This window comes from Ahaetulla prasina, chromosome 1 (genome assembly GCF_028640845.1).
Source record: "Ahaetulla prasina isolate Xishuangbanna chromosome 1, ASM2864084v1, whole genome shotgun sequence".
Taxonomy (NCBI): Eukaryota; Metazoa; Chordata; class Lepidosauria; order Squamata; family Colubridae; genus Ahaetulla; species Ahaetulla prasina.
The window spans coordinates 216,276,792-216,302,557 of record NC_080539.1 but is presented as its reverse complement, the minus strand read 5'-3'; the positions used below and the strand labels follow the sequence as shown (position 1 = coordinate 216,302,557).

The following is a 25,766-nucleotide window of genomic DNA, read 5'->3' as shown; positions in this document are numbered from 1 at the left end:
TGCTCTCCGCAGGCTCCAGAGCCTTTCTAGGAGGCTGGGAGGGTGAAAATGGCCCTCCCCATCCCCAGGAGGCCCTCTGGAGGCTGGAAATGGTCTGTTTGGTGACTTCTGGTGGGCCCAGAAGGCCCAAAAATCAGCTGGCCAGAGCTGAGCTTGCGTGCCCACCAATATGGCTCTGTGTGTCACCTGTGGCACGTGTGCCATAGGTTCGCCACCAAGGATTTTTGTGATTCGAATTGTAATAGTTTACCCATTTATTGGGGGTGCGGGTAAGTCGTATTAAACTCATTGAGGCTGCATTAAATTAGACCTGCATATGTGTTACACTGTCAGAGGCTTTTGGTATGATTCCACAACATTTTCCTCTTTACTGGTAACAATACTTTATAGTAAACCAAACTCTTATGTGTAATGGTAAAGTACTGGATTCCCTTACACCTGTGCTCACAGGCTTTATGGGTTGATTAACTTTTGCACTTTTGCAGAGAGAGGGACGGAGGGACGGAGCGGAGGGAGAGAGTGCGCAGTGTGGTAAGGGAGGCCTAAAATCAAGTACATCCTCCCCCATTGGGTGATTTTGAATCACTTGTCTTTTTTGCCCCCAGCCTGTTTCATTGGGGGAAAATTGAAAGAAGGAATGGCAAAATATAAATTAACAAATTTAGGGTGTTTGGCCTAGGTTGACTGATATTCTCTTCTGGAGGCGTGCAATAAATCGGACTTCTGATTGCCAATTAATGGTTGTTCCATGTGTTTTAGCTGGTATTATTTTATTTTTCTATTTTTCTTCTTTGGTTTAATGTACATCACCAGAATAACATTGTTCAAGTTGGGTGGCCATATGAATTCTATAAACCAGAGGTCTCAAACCCCCAGTCCATGGACTGGCACAGGTTCGTGGTTTGCGAGCAACCGGGCCGTGCAAACAAGTGAAGCCCCATCCACGGTATGCAGGCAGCATGTGAAACCACGTCCTCTCTGATCCGCGAAAAAACCATTCTTCATGGAATCGGTCCCTGATGCCCAAAAGTTTGGGGCCCACTTTGTTATAAACAAAGAAACAAATATGCATTTTCTAGTACTTACAATTTTTATGTGTCTAAAGCTTATACATATTCAATATCTATTAGGCTTCTTCCAAGTATGAGATGGAAACATTTTTTGATTACATACAGGGCTGGGTAGTCATATGAAGAAGTTGACAGTCTTTGGGTGGGCAGGAATATATTATGGAATATGAATCAGTCTTATTTCCACTCCTTCATAGTGCCATCTCTTTTTAAGGGCACGGGGGTGGGGGGGTTATAGTTCCTTTTTTTCCATTTCTCCTGATCTTTTTTTTGGGGGGGGGAGAATAGTTGCATGTCTCCTTTCTCCTTATTCCTGCTATAGTAACTAAATAATTCCCACAAGTTATCATTCTGTGCTATTGGAACCCTGATAAGTACTGTGCAGAAAAATTATATCTACTTATGGTTTTTGGTGAAGCAATTGGCCTCAGTCTGCTTCTGTCAAATGTGAAAGTATTGTATAAATTAGGCAACAATTGGTTGCTGCTCCATTCTTTCCACTCCCTAATGCTTTGCTTAAACTTGCACTCGCATGCATCGTTAAACAAAGTCAGCCCCCTCCCCTTCTCATTCATCTCAACCCCAAGCAGACAAGACCAGCAATAAGTGCTTCGTTTCCCCCACAATATCTATCAACCTCCCTGGCCAGCAAATAAAGCACAGTTCCTCCAAGTTCCGCCAAACACTGGCTTGTTATGAATTATCCTTCTGCAAAAAGCAGTGTAGGAGGCATACTGTATGGCTTGCCAAGAGCAGGTGGGCATAGGTAGCACCAGGAACCTTTCTGATGCTTCTCAGGAAGAAACCAAAAAAGAACTGCAAAAAATTAATAGTCCATTTGCACAAACCAGATGGATATGCTAGGTCCATGATGGCGAACCTATGGCACGCGTGCCAGAGGTGGCAGGGAGAGCCCTCGCTGTGGGCAGGTGCCGCCACCAGCTACTCTTCCAGGTTCCATCACGCGCATGCGCGCTGGACAGTTGGTCCGGCGCACACGCACACGGCGACCAGCTGCTGTCTTCCAGATTTCAGGTTTTCATGTGAAGACCAGCTGGCTGGCACGCATGCGCGAGACGGAACTCGGAAGTGCAGCTGGCCAGCTGCTCTCTTCTGGGTTCCAGTGCTCTGGGATGCATGCACACTCCAGTTTTGGCACTTGGGGCTGAAAATGTTAACCATCACTGTGCTAGGTAATACTCATGGTTCCATTACGTAGGGCAAGGGTCCCCAACCCCCGTGGGTTGGCATGCCAGAAATCAGGTCGTACAAACAAGCAAAGCCCCATCCACGGCATGCAAGCAGCATGTGAAACCAACCCTCTCTGATCGACAGAAAAACCTCTCTCCACGGAACCTGTCCCTGATGCCCAAAAGATTGGGGGCCGATGACATATTTTATTTATTTATTTATTTATTTTATTTTATTTTTATACCGCCCTTCTCCCGAAGGACTCAGGGCGGTGTACAGGCAAAAATAAAACAATACAATATACAGATTAAAATACCATTTAAAAAACTTATTTAAATTAGCCTAAGATTAAAAAATTTCCATACTAAAAACCCCATTTAAAATTAATAAAATTTCCCCTTAAAACTAATTTAAGCCAGCCCCGCGCGGATAAAAAGATGTGTTTTTAGTTCGCGACGAAATGTCCGAACTACATATGGGATATATGGGACATATGGGATATCACTCAAGTTTAAGGGCCTCAAGCTATTTTTTTTTACACAACATTGAGTCTTATGACAGATAATCTCCTTCATCTTCTCCTTTCAAGTTGATCAGTTTCTTTCCACAGACTAAAACAACACAAGTCAAACCTAATGGCAGCAAGAATTCTTGATACATGTTTACAATTTTGATCAATTTATTATTTTTCTGTATTCTGAGTGCATTAAAAAAAAGTCCTGATTTAAGTTTAGTGCTACAAGATAGCACTTGTAGTTGATTAGTTTTGTTGATTAGTTAATTGTTGAGATACCCAGTAAACCAAAGCATTTTTGTCATTTGGGGACTATTGATGATTCTCTTAATCCTGATTAAGGCTAAACCACATTTAGCATAGCCTGCATTTAGTATATCCTTTGTTAGGGAAAAAAATGCTGTGAAATACTCTCTGTGTGAAAAAATGCTGCCTCTTGTAATGTTTTCATTATTGATGCTATATCCTTCTATTAATGCATGATCCAAGCGATCTCTAAGCAATCCTCACACATATTTATGCTTGTGCGTGCATCAACAGAGGTTCTAACTCTAACCCAATGACTTGGCTGTCTGTATATTTTCAAGTCAACAACACTGCGAAACAGTTTTGCAACTGTCTGATAGCTTGGAGAAGCATCAGAGGAATATTCTCCTGCTGTTTATACCATCCCTGCAATTTCCTGCTATTTTATGATTGCAGAATCTCTACATCAGAGATAATGGAGAAGGAGAAAGCGCTCAGCTTGACTTCGGAGGTTTTGAGTTAGTTTTCAGGATAGTCACTTACACCATTTATCATAATTCACATGATAAAACAAAAAGACAGCAACTTCCTAACGTGGTTTTAATAGTACATTTTTCTAACTTTACTTCCATATGAAAATTCTGGGCCTAAAGAATAAGTCTTGGATTTTACAAGCAATTTGCATTGGAATGAATCAGTCTTAATATAGATTTTTTTTTTTTTAAAAATATCAAATACTACAGATGGCTCACTTTCCCCAATACCTTCTCTCTGTTTTATTCTCAAAACATAAGAGAATAATGTTCTCTTATTAATATTGCCCAGCTATTAAATGCATCTCATGAGTATCTGCATCTCTAGGAAACTCAGTGAGATTCTTCCTGAATTTTGAGCTGGGGGACTACATGACTTGATTTCAGCCATAAATTAAATGAAGCAGAATAACGCAAAAGAATTTGTTGTTTTCTTATTATTCATGCATTAATTCCCTTGGAGATGCTTTTATATAACCTGCACTTTTCTGTTAGCAAACATGTCTCCCTGGGAAAGGCCCTGTCTCATTTGGCATAATTTCAGTGAACAAAGCATGAATTGTTATGGGTTTTTTTGAAGGGTGGTAGTTGGGTGAGATTCCGTACTCTGTGAATTGTTCTTTTTTTCAAGTATACTAAAAATAACATAGAAAAGTCAAGCTCAATATTGGTCACTTGTATTTGAATTTTCCTATTGCGATGGTTTGTAATGGGGGTACATCTATCTTTGATAATATCTTATCAGATTTATCATTGTTTTTCACTGGATTAATCCTCCCCATCAAAATTCTCTGGAATGTCTATTCATAGGTCTCATCTGAATCTCTACTGCAGTGGTTCTCAACCTTTATAGTGCTGTGACCCCTTTAATACAATTCCCCATGATGTGGCGACCCCAACCGTAAAAGTATTTTTTTTTAGGCAGCGATCTCAGCGCACCTCAGCAGCCGCAAAAGAGGAAAAAAAGCGGCAAACTGTTTTTTTGAATTTATCGCGCCTGAAGCTGTATTGGCTAGCGATCTGAACTGCTTGCGATTGCCTTGAGGACGGAGGCATTCAAGCGGAGACTCCTCCCCTATTAAGTTTGTCGCGCCTGAAGCCAGATTAGGCTAGCGATTGGGAGTGATTGCAGCTGGCTTGAGAGGGAGACATCAGAGCAAAGATTTCTCTCTTTTTAAATTCATTGTGCCTGAAGCAGAATTCGCGATTCTTTGACTTGCAAGTATACTTCCCATATTTCCGATGGTCTTAGGCAACCCCTGGCAAATCGTCATTCGACCCCCAACGGGGTCGCGACCCACAGGTTGAGAACCGCTGCTCTACTGGGAGAAGCTTGTTTCAAGATGAGCTGTTTAGGACATCAGGGGCAGTGATGGGATTCAAATTTTTTTACTACCAGTTCTGTGGGCAGGGCTTGGTGGGCGGGGTTTGGTGGGCGTGGCAGGGGAAAGATACTGTAAAATCTCCAATCCCACCCCACTCCAGGGGAAGGATACTGTAAAATCTTTATTCCCTCCCCACTCCAGGGGAAGGATACTATAAAATCCCCATTTCCTCCCGATCAACTGGGACTCGAGAGGCAGAGAATAGATGGGGGTGGGGCCAGTCAGAGGTGGTATTTACTGGTTCTCCAAACTACTCAAAATTTCCACTAGTGGTTCTCCAGAATTGGTCAGAAGCTGCTGAATACCACCACTGATCAGGGTACTATGATTTCGATAGATGATGCCATCATTTATTCTAGCATCTTGATTAGGCATTTACGACAAGCCAGAAAAACAGTTTCTTGGACTTCAGCTAACACTCTCTTGATTTCAAATTTGGGTTCTTATTAATAGCACCAGAAAAAGGAAAATATTCTGTAAAAGGACACAGTGGTTTTGAGCATAAAGTTCTGGTCCAAAACAAAGATTTAACCTGAAAAAAACTATTGGAAAAATTGTATCATATTTCACATTTTTCTTAGCACTCTATTGAGCAAAGTATGTGAAGCCCATTATCTCATATAGTACATAGATAATCGGTCGTTTCAGGAAAAATTCATATTATGTTTTCTTCTTGTTATCCCAGTACAATATGTTCTATTGCTTGGTGAAATACAGTTCTTTGTAGCATTCTTTCATAGAGAATGGCAGCCTTTCAAGGTAAGGAAAAGCTCCTTATCAGAAACATGCGGCTGAATTTCAGTGGCACATTTTGGGAGAATTTCAGGGGCCACAAAAATGGGTAGATCCACCATTTCTTTATGTGGTCTTGGAAACTTGTGGTACAAAGGGTGGACTCAGGGTGAAATCCAGCAGGTTCTGACAGGTCCTGGAGAACCGGTAGTGGAAATTTTGAGCAGTTCAAAGAACGGGTAGCGGAGAACCGGCAAAGAATGGGTAGCGGAGAACCGGTGGGAATGGAGATTTTGCAGTATCCTTCCCCTGGAGTGGGGAGGGAATGGGGATTTTGCAGCATCCTTCCCCTGCCATGCCCACTAAGCCATGCCCAGCAAGCCACACCACACCACACCCACCAAGCCATGTCCACAGAACCAGTAGTAAAAAAAAATTGGATTTCACCACTGGGTGGAATGCCAAGAGGTGGAATGCCAAGGAGTGGCATTCACCCTTGGTGAATTCTGTTATTTATTTTGCCCAAGGTAGCACATAGCTCTGGATGTTCAAGCTATAGGATGATTGATTGATTATGTCCCATCAAGCATTGACTCTTAGCAACCACATAGATAGGTCTTGTCTATGAGTAGGATCACAGGTAACCCTTGACTTAAAACAATTCGCTTAGTGACCATTCAAAGTTACAGCAGTGCTGAAAAAAGTGACTATGATCCTTTTTCACAATTGCAACCATTGCAGCTCCCCCATGGTCCCATGATGTGCATTCAGATGCTCGACAACTGACTCACATTTATGACATGTTCCGGAATGATGTGATCCAGGGGTGAAATCTAAAAATTTTCCCTACCGGTTCTGTGGGCGTGGCTTAATTGGTGAGCGTGGCTTGGTGGGCAGATGGCTTGGTGGGCGTGGCCAATAACAATAAATAATAAAAATAATAAACAAAGTTTAAAAAACAATAAGAGGTACCAAAAACCAACTTTCACACTTTACACACACACCACAACTGACTCACACACAATGTAAAAGCAGCTGCACTTCACACTTCACATAGCCATAAAAAGCTCAAAAACCAACTTTCACACTTTACACACACACAACACAACACAACACAACTGACTCACACAGTGTAAAAGCAGCTGCACTTCACACTTCACACTTCACACAGCCACAAAAAGCTCAAAAACCAACTTTCACACTTTACACACACACCACAACTGACTCACACACAATGTAAAAGCAGCTGCACTTCACACTTCACACAGCCACAAAAAGCTCAAAAACCAACTTTCACACTTTACACACACACAACTAACACACACACACACACACACACAATATGCCACATACAGCTTTCTGAGATTTTGTGTGTTTGTGTAGTTAGAGTGAAACACTACAGAAACACACCAAATCTCAGAAAGCTGCACAAATATTTTATTTTATTTTATTTTATTTTATTTTATTTTATTTTATTTTATTTTATTTTATTTTATTTTATTTTATTTTATTGTGGACTTCAAATCCCAGAGTTCCTCAGTCAGCAAAGCCAGCCAGTTGATCACCGAGGAAATAGATTAGCAGAATAGATTGATTCTGTCTGGGCTGAAACTGAAACTGCTTTTTGGCTGTTTTCTACAAGTAAGAGTACACTTAAGGTTCTGCTGTTTTTTACTTTTAAAGGCCTGTTTCTGCTGAAGCAAAACCGGCTTTTAAAAGTTAAAAAAAAAAACCTCTGCAGATGGTGTGGCTCAGCAGAGGCAGGGGGGACGGGGCCAGGGATTTTTGCTACCGGTCCTCCGAACCAGCAGCCGTTATCGCTACCGGATTGCATGATCCCCTCCGATCCGGGAGCATTTTACCCCTGATGTGATCCCCTTTTGCAACTTTCTGATGAGCAAAATCAATGGGGAAGCCAGATTCACTTAACAACCTGGTTACTAATTTAACAACTGCAGTGATTCACTTAACAAACGTGGCAAGAAAAATTGTAAAATGGGGCAAAACTACTTAACAAATTTCTCACTTAACAACATAAATTTTGGGCTCAATTGCAGTCGTAAGTTGAGAAGCTACCTGTATTATCTGACTGCTATAGTTCTTAGTGTAATCAAGCTTTGAAGAATTCTTGCATTTCCCATAAGGAGGGTAGAATATTCCCATGACAGAGGCTCTGTGATCTGTACTCTGACTGAAGGAGCCCTGCCATGCCCGGTGAGGGGGGGAAAGAGATGGCAAGGGGAGCCACATCTCGCTCCACGTGTCTCTCTTCTCCCCCACCCCACCTGCCACCCCTCTCGATAAAGAGACAGCGGGGAAGGGAAGCAGCTGTTGCCATTGGGGGTGGGGTGGGACGTGTTGGGCTGCTCAGCCAGCACAAAGAATAGGGAGGAGAGGACATGTTCCCCCCCCCTTCCCCCCCTCTGGCCTCACCTCCTCAACTCATTTTGGTTGCGTGGCAATTAACCAGAGGAAATGGTGGGACCGGTTGCGCATGTGTGTAAGTAGTTGGTGGGGGGGCTTATTTTGCGGCGTGGCTTATATTATCGCATGTGCTGAAAAGCCCAATTAGGCTTATTATCCGGGCATGTCTTATTTTCGGGGAAACACGGAAAGACTAGGACTCATGATTTCTACTCACAACTGCTACCCCAAACTGGCTTTTGCTGAATCATACCAAACCCAGAATTGTGATTTGTTTGGTTGTTTAAACACTTTAATTGTGTGGTTCGTTGAAGGTTTAAATTAATCAAGTTTAGTAACTGCAACTTGAATTTGACTTCAGTAAAAGTTATTATTATAACTTGCGAGTATCTCCTGAGCCAGGTAATCAGAAGAAGCAAAGGCTTTTAATGTCTTCCGAAGAGACAAGCCATAGTTTATCTAGTGACACCCCCCACCCCCCATATATATACTCTGCTAATCATTTATGCCAGCCTGTACTATTATGGGAAGATGCATTAATAGAAACATTATAATAACAAAGTGAACAACCAATTACGGTGAAATAAGATGAATTTGATAACTGGATTTTCAGTACTGTCATGGTGGCAGCCATTTTCCCTTCTTCTCCATCTCCCCCTACATTATAGTTGCCCTAATTCATATTCATTTCATTATTTTTAAGATTTAGTAGCTTAATATTTTTGCCATTATTCCCTTTTTTTATGTCGCCTTGAAAGCTTCAGAAAACAAGCTATGGAATTTATTTTGCATCAAAAAATGGTATTAAATATTCACTAAGCTGCTTATTGAAGAGGATTTTTTTTAATGGAAAGTTGACAAATCAAATTTGCTACTTTCTAAAAAATGTAAGTGATTAGTTTCTAGAGTGTTTTTGTTGCGACTCCAATTTATGTTTTACCATCGAGTCCAGAAGGCAGGTTTTTAAAAATCACATTCAGTTGACAATCAACTTCCATACATTGACAGTGCATTTATTGTCTATATTCCTTTCAGCCCCGCACCCCACATCCTGTCTGAATAAGTCTTGAAGAAGTGCCTACTAATTACTCTGACATACTGAGCAGACAGTATTTTAAATTAGAATAGTATCAGTAAGTCTTTTACAGATCTCAGAACATAATATTTTATTAATGCCAATATGCTATAAGCTGCTTCTTCTGAAACTTGCAGTAAGCAATAAATGTATTGATAAAAATCCTTCAGTAACCATTTTTTGCACGCTGGAACTTTTCACAAGCATTAGTTGGTGATGTTGCAGAAAGTGAGCCTAGTGCACAGTCTGGAAGCTGATGCATAGACCTTTTCAGCTTTTTTAACAGAAGAATTGAAAAGGACAGTTATATCTAACTTTTGGTTAGAGGGTCATTATTTATTTATTTTATTTATTTATTTTGTCACAACAATATATGTAACTATCATACAGAAAGGTTATATAGTATATAAAGGTATAAGCATATATACCTTTATATACTATATATATATATATATATATATATATATATATATATATATATATATATATATATATATATATATATATATATATATATATATATATATATGAAGAAGAAAAGAAAAACAATAGGACAGGAACGGTAGGCACGTTTGTGCGCTTATGCACGCCCCTTATGGTCCTCTTAGGAATGGGGTGAGGTCAATAGTAGAAAGTTGATTCATGATTCAGGGGTTAGGCTAAGATTGAAATAGGCAGGTTTAAGTCCATTTTTCCCAAAGATCGAAGGACAGTTTTTAACTAGGAAGAACATTGGTTGTCCAGTTTGTTCAAAATTCCAAAAATGGTTCATTAAATTTGGGGTGATCAGAAGAACGCTCATGTTTAACAAAGAACAGAAAGGATGGTCATACCAATTCGACATAGCAACACTGGTCTGTGCAGGTTTGTTGAATACACATCTAACATTATTTTTTTATCATTATTTTTTTTATAAGTTGGTGGTGTATTTAGTTGTGGAAAAAAAATTCTCATCATTGTTCTCCTTTCCTAGGTTGTTTTAATGGCAATCCCATCATAGAGCTCTGAAGACCATTCTCTGTATCTCTCTGTCTATCTCTGGCTTTTTCTTAGCTGAATTCTAATTGTTGGGATAAAATGACAACATGTCTGCCAGGGTTGTTGGGAGTTGGGTAGCAATAGTAATAGCACTTAGACTTATATACTGCTTCACAGTGCTTGACAGCCCTCCCTAAGCGGTTTACATAGTCAGCATCTTGCCCCCAACAATCTGGGTCCTCATTTTGGCGCCTTGGAAAGATGGAAGGCTGAGTCAACCTTGAGCCTGGTGAGATTTGAACTGCCAAATTGCAGGCAGCAGAAGTAGCCTGCAGTACTGCACTGTAACCGCTGCGCCCTTGTGGCTCATATAAGTACCATATAAGTTTTCTTAAATCATCATTATCATCATCAGCAAAGTTTATTTAATTAGAAGGTTTATAGCCAGACTCTGGGGGACATACATTAAATAACCCCAAGAAGCAACATTGGAAATAAAAATCATACAATATCAACAAAAAATTGAAATCCATAACTGAACTCACACAGCAAAAGGCTCATCAGTGGTATAGAAGAGATGACCACTGACCTCCATAAGATGCCTTATCTATTTTCCCAGCCCAATGTCCAGGGAAAAGCCAAATTTTTAAAGCTTTCCTGAAGGGTAACACTGGCCAGGAGTAGATGGAGATCATTACAAAGGTCAGGGACTGCAACTAAAAAAGCTTCAGAGAAAAGATGGGATATATATGTAATGTGTAATAAATATATATCTGCATTTTAAAACATAAATAAATTGCTTTTTAAAGCAATTCAGTTATGCTCTCTTTTATTCAGGCTGTAAGCGGGGTTTATTGTATTTGAAATGAAAGTGATAGGTTCCTGACTGTGGCTTTAATACCTGCTGCCATGCCAGATTTACACCTTTTCAGGGGCTGACTATAATGCACATGTTCTTGGTGATTGACAGTTCCGCATAAGTGTAGTGTTTGAAAATCACCTTTATAAATATGCAAAGTGTTAATCAGCAGGATTGTTTTAATATCCCCGCGTGGAGGGTTCTTTTCTATTATACATTAGTGTTATAGCAAGGGACCACAGAGCATGCATAAATATTGTCAGATCAAACTCAGTTTGGCATATTAGAATAAAATGGGAAGCATTGTTGAAAATAATATTTTTATTAGAAATAAACTATAATCTTTTGAATTTGCACCTTTTAAAAATTATTTGGGAATTATGGATTGTAGCAGGGGTGAAATCCAACAGGTTCTGACAGGTTCTGGAGAACCGGTAGCAGAAATTTTTAGCAGTTCGGAAAACCGGTAAATATTACCTCTGGCTGGCCCCAAAGTGGGGTGGGAATGGAGATTTTGCTATATCCTTGCCCCAGGAATGGGGAGGGAATGGAGATTTTGCAGTATCCTTCCCCTGCCATGCCCACCAAGCCACACCACATCCACCAAGCCACGCCCACAGAATCGGTAGTAAAAAAATTTGGATTTCACCATTGGATCGTAGGTAATGACAATAACATTAGCATTGTTGGAAGCCAGTTGGAAGCCTGCTGATCAACTGCCTGTGTCAGTGGAACTTTCTCATTCTCCCCCAAAGCAGCCCCACATTCCTGTTCTGGAATATTTCCTAATTCCTTACTCACGAGCATTAGGACAGAAGCTAATCATGAACTGAATAGTTGTATTAAATATTGATTGAATTTTTTTCTTTTTCTTTTTGAAAAAAGTTTTTTATTTTATTTCACATAGACATATTATAAATGTACAGTCTCTTATCCCTTGTTAATCATATGTATACTCTTTACACTTTCATATTAATTCATTCATCATCCTAAGAAAAATTTAAAATAAAAAAATAAAAAATAATAATTATATCTATATATTTGGGGCTGCTCTTCTACCAATTCTTCTCACTTGTTTTACAACAATCCTTCTTTTCCTTCTTCTCTCTTTCCCTTCCCTCCCTTCTTCCTTTTTTACTTTCTTCTTTCTTCCTCTCAATATTGATTAAAATTAAAAAGAGTCTTTTGGAATGGGGAGCCATTGCACATCAAATCAATCAATCAAGAATGCTGCAGACATTTTAACCATTCCAAATTACAGTCTGGCCCAGAGGTGGGTTTCAGCAGCTTCTGACCAGTTCTGGAGAATCGGTAGCGGAAATTTTGAGTAATTCAGAGAACCAGTAGTAAAAATTCTGACTAGCCCTGCCCCCATCTATTCTCTGCCTCCTGAGTCCCAGCTGATTGAGAGTAAATGGGGATTTTGCAGTAACCTTCCCCTGGATTAGGGAGGAATGGAGATTTTACAGTATCCTTCCCCTGCCACGCCCACCAAGCCATGCCCATAGAACTGGTAGTAAAAAAATTTGAAACCCATCACTGGTCTGGCCTAAATGTTAAACTATAGTTTGTTCTTATTATTCAAATCACAATGAGTCTAACAGCATCTTTTCAACTAAAATGGTTTTTCTTATTTCAGTTCATGAGAGCTTAGGCCTTTGCTATTGGTTTGTTAGTTTGAAAAGATGCTATCAGATAATGGATTTTTGACTAGTGTACATTTTCCCTATAATCTTACATGGACAGTACATTCTTGGTCTTTCTCCACTACTCCTACTTCTCTACCACTATATCAAAGGAGGGACAAAGATTGGCAGAACTTTGGAAGAAAATGGTTATGTCATCTATCTTCTGGTTCATTTAAATCTGTGAATTTTTTTTCCAAAAAGAAATCTAGATTTAGGCTCAGAGAGACTTCTTGGGGACTTCACTCCAACAGATAGGTGGAGCCATGAGAATAATTTAATTTAATTACATTTTATTTGCATTTAAGATAAATTTAATGAAATCAATATTATTTTAGGTGATTTAAAATGGTGGTGGTAGCTTTGGAGGAGTACAAAGGCACAAAATGAACATTGTCTGGCCCTGATTCTACTAATTGATTAATCGTTATTATTTATTTCATTTCTATACCATTAATTCATCATGGTTTGTAGGCATGAAAATGTAACATCAGAGTTTTCCAAAGCCATAGTATGAGGTTTAACGAAGCAATGAATTAAACCAGGGCTCTCCAACCTTGGTCCCTTTAAGACTTGTGGACTTCAACTCCCAGAGTCCCTCACCCAGCAAAGCTGGGACCATGGTTGGAGAGCCCTGATTTAAACTGATATGGTAGGGAGAATTTTCATGATAAAATATCTTGCCTAAAATATTGGGTTTTTTTTTAGATAAAAACTGATGCATCTTTTGATCGGGGGCAAAAGAATACATCTAAATTTGTGTGGCAGGAGAAAAAAAGCCAAACAAGTTAAATATAAGATGTTAACAAGATGCAAAGGAAAGTGGAGGGTTGGGTTTGAAATGGAATTTTGCAGCTTGCTGTTTCGCTTGGATGAAAGAGTTGATACTGCTGAGTAATAGAAGACTTTTAGAGTTAGGAGGATATGACTTGAGATTGGGTGCCATGGATATTTGTGATAAACTGTAGGTTAACATGAATTGTAAAAAAACCTATTCTGTTAGATATGCCATACTTAGTATATGGATTAGTGCAAACTTGGACTAGATGCATTCTACTTACCTGGCTCTGCAGTATTGTCTTGGGTTCTTGTGATGATAGATAGGTAGGTAGGTAGGTAGGTAGGTAGGTAGGTAGATAGACAGACAGACAGACAGACGGACGGATGATGGATGGCTGTTTTAGAATAACTTCATCAAATCTTAATAATCTGGATATCAACAAAATTATGATTAATTCTAAGTGATATCTTCGCAAATGTAAGTCTTTACATACAGCATCATTTTATCTGAGGGTTTAATATCTCTGTATTTTTTTCAGTGAACTTAGAATGAAAAAAGGAAAGAGCACATGAACATATTGTGTAACTCCAGAAATTTGTTATAAAAAAAATAACGTGGTGATAAAATATTTCAATCAAAATGATGTTATCATGTATTTTCTCCCCAGAAATATCGACAGTATATGTCTGGACTTCTGGCTCCTCCATATGGTGCTATGGAAACTGGCTCCAACAATGATAGTAAGTACACAAAAGCTACAAGAAATGCAAACATAAAAATCTATTTGTGTCATCCATTCCAGTGACTACATTTGACAATAAAGATAAAGGAAAACAAGTCCCTCCAGATTTTACTTGGCTAATGGTATATATAATCTCTGTTAATTATGGTGAAACTGGGTAGATGATAGATAGATAGGTAGGTAGGTAGGTAGGTAGGTAGGTAGGTAGGTAGGTAGGTAGGTAGATAGATAGATAGATAGATAGATAGATAGATAGATAAATGAATTATCAGTTTAATTCATGATGAATGATCACCATTCATGCTAAAAGCTTTGGAAGTCAGTGAAACCCAAGTTATTCATTTTTAAGAAGAGGATCATTGATTAGGGCAATCCCTACCATAAGGCAGATAGAAGTGGTTCTTTCAGGCAGCTCCTCTGAGGTGCCATGAAAAAGTAACTCATTAATTACTTCATAATTTAATTAATAACAATTAACATTAATAATAATTGTTCTTGTCAGGGAGGGAGAAGAGTGTTTATAGGTTTTTGTGTATCATGTAGAAAGAAGTTGACTAGCTGTGGATATTGAATATAACTTGGATACCAGTTATTAGGATTAAATACTGTTTACTGCTTTATTTCAGCAGTACAAAGGCTTGATATTTTCTGTGTTTATTTATTGATTTTATTTGTACTTCACTGCCATCAAAAAGGACTCTCAATGGGTCATATACATCAATAATATAATAAAACATTCATGGTAAAAGAATATAAAAATAATTTAAAACAACCTATAATGAGTCTAGAGAATGGCCTTGAAGGACAGAGGGAAGATCCGTTGCCAAGGCAATGATCAAATAAATAAGGCTTGAGCCTGGATCAGAAAAGTGATTCACAAAAACATCTTAGCTCTTTCCTCCTGCTTTCTAATTAACATGAAGAAAAAGAAGAGAGAGGAAGATAAGCACATTCAGACTTGCAAGCTTGATGTTAGTCCTATCAGGTAGACCAGACTAAGAATGACCTAAAACTATTTTTAACAGAACAGCTATAGTAATCAAATCAAGACCATCCATTATATTGACTACATGGGATAATGATATTTAGTTGGGCATCACTAATACTGATGGTACCACATCCTGACCCAATGGTTATCCTATCCCCAGCATTTTCGTGTAAATATTAAACAGCAGGGGAGAAAGCACTAAACTCTGTAGCATCCCACAAATGAGCAACTGTTTGACTAATATCTCTTCTCCATCCTCTCTAAAGAAAGAGTAGAACCACTCCAGGCTTCAACACATGGAGCCTAGTCAAGTATACTCAGGACTTTGGTGAAGTAAAATAGCAAACTGCTAGACCCTGATGGTGAACCTATGGCACACGTGCCACAGGTGGCATGCGGAGCACTCTTTGCGGGCACGCGAGCCGTCACCCAGCTCAGCTTCACTACGCATGCACGCGCGCCTCCTGCTGGCCAACTAATTTTTGGGTCTCTAGTGCGGGGCGCATGCGGGAGACGTGCGGGCATGCGCGGGGAGTTGTGTGTGCATGGGCAGGGTGGGGGGATTGTGGAGAAGCGGTGTGCCCACATGCCAAAACGGGCCTCAGGGAGTTGCAGTGCACCCCCTATGGCCTTTTTTTGGTACCAGGAGGCTTCAGAGAGGCCTACTAGGCCCAAAACGGACCACAGGGGTCACATGCACATGCACAGGGGGGCAGGGGGAAGCATTGCATTATGGGTGTGGGCATGCACGCGCACGACTCCCACGTTTCCCCCGCTTTTGGCATGTGACGGCAAAAAGGTTAGCCATCACTGTGCTAGACTTAACTAGTCAAAGTAGCCAGACATGGGATCTACCTGTTGTCCTTTCCTTAAAAGCGAATAAACTACCCTAAACAGGGTTACTAGATGACGTCCTTCCAATATATAAAAAAAGAGAAGGAATTATATTTTCCCTCCATTATCCTGCTAGTTTAGATTCAAACCTGAACATATATCCATTATCAGACACTTTATATTTTATGTTTCTCCACTGGCGCTTAAGGAAATTCATCCCTTTTCAAGGATTCAAAAGTTGATGAATGGGAAGAAGGAAATTCTTCAGGATTTACTCCCCCGCCGCACGGTGATAAGTTACTTGCTTATATGTCTTAAATTGCAAGTACATCTTATGTTGCAACATATACAGTATATACCAGGGGTCTCCAACCTTGACAACTTTAAGACTTGTGGACTTCAACTCCCAGAATACCTCAGCCAGCAAAGCAAAGCTGGCTGAGGAATTCTGGGAGTTGAAGTCCACAAATCTTAAAGTTGTCAAGGTTGGAGACCCCTGGTATATGCAATGTACAAAACATCTGCAGTGAAAAAAATTGCAAATGATTCATCCAGTCTTTACACAGAAGATTCCATGAGAAGACTTGAGAGAATTCCTCACACTTTCTCTTCCTTCTGATTTCTTTACTTTTCTCATCCAGAGAAAATAAGACTCTAATTCTCAGAGTAGAAACGTGTATGGTTAAAAGGAATAAGGAGCCTTCAGCCAAATCAGTAGCCTTGTAGGCAGCATTCAGACAAGCATCTGGTACAGTTCCAGGATATAAGAGGTTAGGCAAAACATCAGCTTTTCTTACCTCTGATTACAATAAATGATCTTGGGCAAGTTGCCACCTCTTAAGAGCCTATGACCACTAAAAAGGTATAATTTGTTACTCATCAACCTCGGAAAGATTCAGTTGACTTTCTTCAGTATTGTGTGGAATATCAGATAGAACTTCCATTGCGATTCATTATAATGTTCTTTTTTACAATTGCTACAAGCACCTACTGAATATTATTGGGAAGATATTATCCTGCTGCCAGACAAGGTCAATTTTATTTTTTTTAATTTAGCAAAAGAATTCCTGTACCTAGTTGAATGGGAGACTTCTGGGAAATACCAGAATTGTAATCTAAATTGGGAAATTAAAAAAGCATCTCACAGGAAGACAGTTGCAAATTACCCCTGTCTTGTTGCCAAGAAAATACACAGACATGGATGTGACGTGAACAGGAGTCAAAATTAACTCAAAGGAGACTTCATGTTTACTTTTATCATTTAAGAGTAAGATATTTGTAGGCTTAAGAAACGTGTTTCCATGGACTTAAGAAAGAAGCAAACTCCTTTTACAGGTTTTTCCCTTTTTGTTTTAAAAATGTTTAATCTAGTCACACTTACCCCCATTTATTTGATTTTTTCTGAAGTCTGTATCAATCTTGTTCCATTGCTTTTTTTTTTAAAGGCCACCATCAGATATCAATCATTATGTTCCTCAACCATTTGTTCAGTGACCATGGGGATTTTCAGTGATTTAATAAAGTTTATTTGAAACATATCCTGTTTTTTTATCCCCTTGAAAAAGTAAAAGGCTTAAGGATATGTAGTATTTCAACTGCAGGATCCATAGCCTCAGTAAACATATGTATACTATGAGGACATTGTTTTACTTAACTAAGGTTCATGGTGTTAGTGAACAGATACGCTCAACCAGAGTAGGAATTGTTAATCCATAAGAAATAAATTTTAATATATTCCCTATTTTCACAGGGATGCCTGACAAGGAGAATATGTCTAATAGTAGCCTGTGTTCAATCTCTAAGAACAGCAATAAGGTAAATAATTTTTTTTCATTTTGTTTCAGGGGGAGGAGAAGAAACGCTAGGCATCATTATGCAGCTAACTGAATTTATTTCTTGAGAAAGCAATACAGGTAGTCCTCGATTTACAACAGAATGTTTAGTGACCGTTGGAAGTTACAACATCACTGAAAAGAGTGATTTATGGCCATTTTCCACACTTAGGACCATTGCGGCATTCCCATGGTCATGCGATCAAACTTCAGCTGCTTGGCAACTGACTCAGAGTTGTGACAATTGCAGTGTCCTGGGGTCATATGATCACCATTTTGCAATCTTCTGGCGGGCAAAGTCAATGGGGTAGCCAGATTCACTTAACAACCGTGTTACTAAATTAACAACTGAAGTGATTCATTTAACAAATATGGTTGCAAAATGGGACAAAATTCACTTAACAAATGCCTCACTTAGCAACAGAAAATTTGGGCTCAACTGTGGTCGTAAATCGAGGACTACCTCCAGTCAAAGCATAGAAATGCCTCAATTGATATTTGTAAACTTGTGTATATTTTAATAAGGCAAAAGTCTACACATTTTCACCCATGGCAGAATAAACACATCAAAACACAGGAAATACCAGTGTCGCTATGGTTAATGTGGAGAATAAAAATAGACTAAAAGGAAAATACTCATTTCTGAGACTGAACTTGCAGAAGCATTCTGTTTATATACAATTGATTGGAAAAATACAACTAAGTCAGTGACGATTAATTTTGACAGGATAAGCAACTTCCTTACTCTGTGGTAATAAGATATTTGCAGATAGAAAATATAAATTGATTCATGTTTAGTTACATCAGAAGTTTCAGAAACTGATAATCATACATTCTGCATGTCTAGACACCTAATCCCTCTTGTAGTAAAAACAACAGCAACAGCGCACTTATCTAGAGATCCAGCCCTATTATTAGATAGAGATCTAGCTCTATTATTAGATATTAGAGATGATGACCACATCAGACAGCAGAATTGATGGCAAGGAAAAAAAATTGATACTGGAAGAAAATTGTCCTGCTCCATTAAACTGGTCTTTGCCCTCAAGTATAGTTGTGGATACTTTTCTTTTACCAATATTAAAGTAAAACTCAATTGGTAGCATAGCTCTCGTGTCAGAAGCAACAAGGCATTACCAGGTTGACAGGATTAGCCTGTGACATCACCATTGCCCAGGAGATGTCCATTTGGGGGCTCCTTTCATGTCCCTGGCGGGAGGTAGAGCCAAGGACGGAAGCTCAACTGTGCCCCACTGAAGCACTCAGATTTCAAATATGGGCTTGCTAATCTTCTACCCAGCGTCCTAACCAGGGGTGAAATGTAAAATTTGTTACTACTGGTTCTGTGGGCGTGGCTTGGTGGGGGAGGTAATGTGACTGGGTGGGTGTGGTCAACATTTTTTTTACTTTTAAAAACATTTAATCTACAACCTCTTTGGCCGAAGAGGTTGTAAAAAATGCTTTTAAAAGGCTTTGACGATCCCAGCTGAGCTGCGCGATCATCAGGTTTTTTTTTTTTACTTTTAAAAGCATTTTTTTTTTGGCCAAAGGAAAAATGCTTTTAAAAGAAAAAAAAACAACCTCTGATGATCGTGCGGCTCAGCTGGGCATGCGGTGGGGGCAGGGATTTTTGCTAACGGTTCTCCGAACCACCCACTACCATCGCTACCAGATCAGGTGATCCAGTCCAAACTGGGAGCATTTCATCCCTGGTCCTAACCACACAAGCCATCGTGCTTCTTAACTCCATTGATGTCCAGTTGGCTTTTATATGTAGAACAGGGGGAAGAGGCCAATATGCCTTGCAGCTCAGGCAGCGGAATATTTCAAATTAGGCTTGCACTTTAAGATTCGGTTTCTATTATTTGGCCTAACTCAGCTAATGAGCCTGGTTCTGTATCACTCCAGTGGTAATGCATCCACATTGTTCTTTGTGAGCTTATACCTCCATCAAAAGGTCAAACAAACAGAATGCCACATGTAATCACACTGTGTACTGCAACTGCCTGGATAGAAATTGTAAAAGTTGGTGGAAGCAGAGCAGAGCTGGGAGTTTGAAACTTGTTTCAACTGTGGAAAGTTTAATTTTAAAAAAATCCTGGAAACTCTGATCATCTGGACACGCTCTAGTGATAGAAAAACGGCTCTGTTCAAGTGAACCTTCCCCCCCCCCCCATTTTCTCTCTCACAGGTTATCATGGAATCCTAGCGTTCCATTGAACACCATTTGAAAAACCCTGATGTAAGCATGGCAATAAACAGCTAGGCCATTCCAGAAGATATCTAAATGGGATTTAAAGGGGGAAACACCCCAAAAACATAACCAAACATCTGCAAAAGATTTCTGGAGTAATTTAAAAAAAAAAAAAGCATGGAATTTTAAATTAATCAATAACCATCACTGAAGTGCAGTGGCCATAGAAATCTCTATGTTATCCATCCTGAGAACAATATTTCGCTTTCTATTTTAGATTGAAAGACATATTTAGTTGAGCCAGTGTTAGGTCTATGTTCTTTGTTGCAATGCCTGCCTCTAGAATAATATTCTTGAAAAGATCCTGATAGCTCTCAGCCCGATGATTTTCAGGATGATATTAAATACTAGCTATTATCCCAGGTTCTGGGTTAGAATGAACACTGAGCTTCTGCTGGATGGATTTTTGGGGGAAGGGGAGGGATTAATATATTTATCTCTGAGGCACTAATTATTTTGCTTTCTTTTATTGCAATGTAAGCTACCCAGAATCTTTTAGAGCCAGACAGCTGTTAAAATGTTTGTCTGTCTGAATATTTATTTATTTATTTATTTATTGATCATATTTATATACCGCCCTATCTCCCGAAGGACTCAGGGCGGTTTACAGGCACTTAAAAAACACATAAATACAATATAAAAAACAATTAAAAAACTTATTCTAAAAGCCCAATAATTAAAAAATATAAAAAATAAAACCCAATTAAAAACCCATAAATTTAAAATCTAGCTCAGTCCTGCGCAATTAAATAAGTATGTTTTAAGCTCGCGGCGGAAGGTCCGAAGGTCCGGAAGCTGACGGAGTCCGGGGGGTAGTTCGTTCCAGAGGGTGGGAGCCCCCACAGAGAAGGCCCTTCCCCTGGGCGTCGCCAGACGACATTGCCTCGCTGACGGCACTGAATAAATGGATGAACAAATAAATAAATAAATAAAATGTCTTCATGAATGTGGAAAAATCATGGGCCCTACTTTTTAGTCTTTAGAAGTTAAAGATAAAATGATGGATTTGATAGCATAATATTTCGCTGCTTTAGCCCATACAAAGGAGAAAATTTATGTGTTAAGCCTTTCCCTGGCAGAACACATCCATTTAGAGCCTTCCCTTCCCTTCCTCAAAAGTTGTAAATAAAGATCCAAAATATTTCATCCCCCTTGGGATATTACTTGATTATTAGTCCTGCTCCTTTCCATAGAAAGACATGACCTCTTACTAAAACTGAAATTAGAAAACCGCCCAATAAAACTAGGCTTATTTTTATTTATACCTAAAGATACTGTATTGTAGCAGCTTTTTTTTAGTGTGTCTATTTTTATTTCCTAAGATTAAAGAATTAACAGATCTCAAAAAGGAATGTTTTAGGTACAAGATAATCAAGAGAAAATAACTGTTCTATTAAATATAAATACACACACACAAACTTTTTTCTTCATATTCAAATCACTGTTTCCTGTCTCTTCTGTTTCCTTAGACAGACTGATCGTTTTAAAACATCTTTTAAATCTTTAATATCTTTTCTAACATTGTTGCACCTCCTTGCTTTTCCTTCTGTCTTAGAATGTACTTCCCGCCTTACTCTCATCCGGCATGAAAATAAACACTTTTGGGTGGAATGAACATGTGACACTTTGATAGTGATTTCCATTGTTATAACAGAGGAAAAAAGACCAGGGCCCCCAAATATTTCTTTAAATCCAGGATGGGAGGTTCCTTAGGAAAATTATAGCATCCTAAACTTATTAGGAGGGAACTAAAGTAAACTTACTTCAGAATAAATTCTACTGGAAACCTTGTGACTTTTTTTCCTAAGCATACATGCTTAGAATTGCATTGTAAGTATATTTTTATTACATCCTTTGAGAAAAGGACAACCGCGAACTACATCAATTACTATTCAATATAAAAAAGAAGCTAATCCTTTTCTAGCAGCAACAGGAAAGTTTGTGAAATATTATTGAATAATTCTAAAAAAAAAATCAGTAGAATAGGAAAAAAATTCTCATACATAAGATAATGGCAATAAGAAAGTTAGACAAGATGAGCTTAGATGGGGCTATTGAAAAGATGAAAGGTAATTTATTTATTTATTATTTATTTATTTTTCATATTTTTATACCGCCCTTCTCCAAAGACTCAGGGCAGTGTACAGCAAAGGTAAAAACTTAGATATCAAAAAGTTTAAAATACAGCAACAAATTAAAAATCTAATTCAATATGCTGAGAAAATTTAAAAATTTAGTAAGTAAAAATTAATAAAATATATTAAACCCTTTAAAACCCCCATAAAACCCTCAATTAAAAACTGTATTATTTAGGCCAGTCCTGCTTGATGAAATAAGAAGGTTTTGAGCTCGCGCTTAAAGGTCCGAAGATCAGGGAGAAAATGTAGCCCCACAGGCGGTTCATTCCACAGGGCCGGAGCCCCCACAGAGAACGCTCTTCCACTAGGGGTCGCCAGCCGACATTGTCTGGCAGACGGCACCCTGAGGAGGCCCTCTCTGTGGGAATGCACAGGTCGAAGGGAGGTTACTGGCGGCAGAAGGCGGTCCCGTAAATATCCCAGTCCCATGCCATGGAGCGCTTTAAAGGTGATAACCAGAACCTTGAATCGCACCCGGAAGACCACCGGCAACCAATGCAGCCTACGCAGGAGAGGTGTCACATGGGAGCTACAAGAAGCTATAATGCACTGGAGGCAGGAGGTTGAATAATGGTGCCATATTAAATAAACAAACAAACATGATGGTCTCAAGATGCAGAATGCATGGTAGAGGAAGCTTTGCATTCAGGTATATCCCAGACAGCGGTGAAATCTGAACTGATTTACTACCAGTTCGCTGGCTGCGCATGCGTGCTGCACACACACATGCGCAGTGCACATGCACAGTGCGCACCATGCACCAAATGCAAGGTGCGCAGTGCATGCCAAAAGGAGGCATGGGGTAATGGCATGGGGGAGGGGATCAGCTGTGGCACGCAATCTTTTTTTTTTTTTACTTTTAAAAGCATTTTTTTTGCAACCTATTCAGCCGAATAGGTTGTAAAAGAAATGCTTTTAAAAGTAAAAAAAGGCTCTGATGACCAGGCAGCTCAGCTGGGATCGTCAGAGCCTTTTTTTAACCTTTTAAAACCATTTTTTTAATAACCTATTCGGCTGAATAGGTTGCAAAAAAATGCTTTTAAAAGTAAAAAAAAGGCTCTGATGATCGTACTGCTCAGCTGTGATCGTCAGGGCCTCTTTTTTTACCTTTTAAAAGCATTTTTTAAAAGAGGCGGCAAATGGGGAAGCGGGTGACTGGGCATTGGGTGGTAATGGGGGGGCAGGGATTTTTGCTACCGGTTCTCCGAACCACCCACCGCCATCGCTACCGGATCGGCCAATCCAGTCCTAACTTGGAGCATTTCACCCCTGATCCCAGGCCATATTCTTCCGGGCCAAGGTTAACATTGGAGGTGTTTAGCTATCACTGATTGTGCTTCAATGCTGATTAGAGTTGGTATATTGGAAGGCCAAAATAATTTTCTTTTCAGTTTTTAGATTCTCGGTATTCTGGGATAGGATCACAAATGGTTAGAATTTGGGGGGGTGTCACTAGTAAAACAGATGAAATACAATTAAATATATTCTCTAGTTTATGGCTCACAAAAAAACCATTCTTCCTACTCAGGGCAAAGATTAAATTGTAAGGTTTGAAACAATTGGAACTAACTACATCCACAGTAGGTTTTCATAACCAGCTTTTACGTATTTGTCCATGCTATGGTGGATCTAATCTAGAAGACTTCATTCAAAGTTAACTCAATGAAACAGTAATTCAATGAATTCTGTTGATGTATTTTAAGATTAATTTATGTTTAGTTCTAAACATAGAACTAACCATAGTGATGGGTTTTTAGAAAATGGTTGAGAAAGTGGTTCTCAAACAATTGAAGTAGCAATTGAAATTGTTTAAGAACTCCCAAAGTCCTGAATGAACATTATATCAAAGACATTTCTCTTTCTGTGGTTTTAGATATTACTTGACTAACAGGAGGCAGTGCACAACCAGGGTTGTCCTTATTGGGATATCTCAGATATACACAGCCATTATGCTGATGATGTTACCTAGTCTGGTAATGAAATGTTTATTAGCTAAATTGAAACAAGCTTGGAGAGCAAACCACTGCTAAAATCTAAAACTCAAGTATTTTCTATTATTTCACAGCCATTATGTTTAGTACTAGATTGTACATGGTTTGTCTATCATCAGGAATGGAACATCACCTCTTCAGGAAATATAGACAATCTATGAGTGGTATGCTGCCTAACAAAGCTAGTCATAGCGCTCAAATCAGGAGGATACACACCAATACACACTGGTTACACACTGACTGTCCTCTTCTCGTTCTTCACCATTCAGTCTGAACTGAAGAAGCTTCTTGGATGAGAAGTGAAATGACTTCAAGGAAAAACAAAGAAAGGCCAGTTGCCTTTTGAAAAAGTACCTTTGAGAATTACCTTGAAGGTGACCATATCATTTTCAGCCAAAATCATCATTATTTTTCGCCCATTCTACCCTGATTCAGCAGGGTGTGTATATGTGTGTGTGTGTGTAGTTTTGTGTATACTGTGCATACTGTATATATTATGTATATTGAGGGGATTACAACTTCCATCAACCACAGCTAGCAAAGCTAGATGGAAATGATCAAAATTGTGATGTAGCACATCTGGAATTGTGAAATCTGGAACTACTTAATTTATAATATATGGCATAACCATAGTAGTGAGAAAATGCATTTTACTAGTATGAATATCCATTAGAGAGTGGTAGAAAAAAACAACATAAAATTTGACTATAGCTAATGGGGACAAAATTTTGAGTTTGGTCTGGTTTCTTTCCACATCAGCATCAAAAAGCATTTCATTATTTTTCAGAATTGATGGTTTTGGCAGGCTAGTTTATCATTTTGTATCAGGATGCACTTGCAGATAAGTGTTAGAAAAATAACAGGGTGGAAAAAAAGGTCCAGGATACTGACTTTCAGGAATGCAGGAAATGGAATGTTACAAATATTTTTACATTAGACTGCATCACTTTTTTGAGCAAGCATTTTTTTCTTGTGTATCAGAAGAAACTATTTTTGGATTGTCTCTTCCTTAATTCCAGTCTTTTCAGAGGAAAGGATATGGTGGTTGTTTTTAAAAGCCCACAATGGTTTACTGATTTCTACTTTGATTATTGGTATGCCACTAAATAGAAAGATCTGGCCAAATTTCAGTTCTGGATTTTTCCAATGACTCAAGAGATCTTCCAAATGAATGTAAGGAAACTAGCAATACTCTATATCCTGATAGTATCCAGATATGATGCATAGGTAATGTTGTTAATAGCATATTCTTTGTCAGCCTTTCAAGGAAGAGAAATGGAAAGAGATGAGTAATTCTCAGATTATATCACTTTATAGCTGTGCTTTCATGGAAAGGGACTCCGCTATTGTGCATTTTTCTTTGGCTTCCATTTAGCTCCTCCCCTTGGCTAGACAAACCCCAGATTGTATAGAGAGTCTTCTAAATCTTGAATCACGATTTGTTCCTTTCCAACAAACCAAATTTTGGAAACCAGCGGTTGATCTTGGGTTACAGCTATTGACTTGCACAAGAG

At 39.0% G+C, this 25,766-nt stretch overlaps 1 protein-coding gene across 2 annotated transcripts in view; it reads left to right on the top strand.

Annotated features, from left to right (window-relative positions):
• Window positions 1–25,766, top strand: part of RAPGEF4 (Rap guanine nucleotide exchange factor 4) — a 151,520-nt gene that overhangs the window by 41,949 nt on the left and 83,805 nt on the right. For both annotated transcript variants that reach the window (XM_058190484.1, XM_058190475.1), the window contains exons 2-3: window positions 14,141–14,213; window positions 17,788–17,852. In XM_058190484.1, the coding sequence (XP_058046467.1) occupies window positions 14,156–14,213; window positions 17,788–17,852 (123 nt within the window). In that variant the 5' untranslated portion in view covers window positions 14,141–14,155. The remainder of the gene's footprint in view (window positions 1–14,140; window positions 14,214–17,787; window positions 17,853–25,766) is intronic.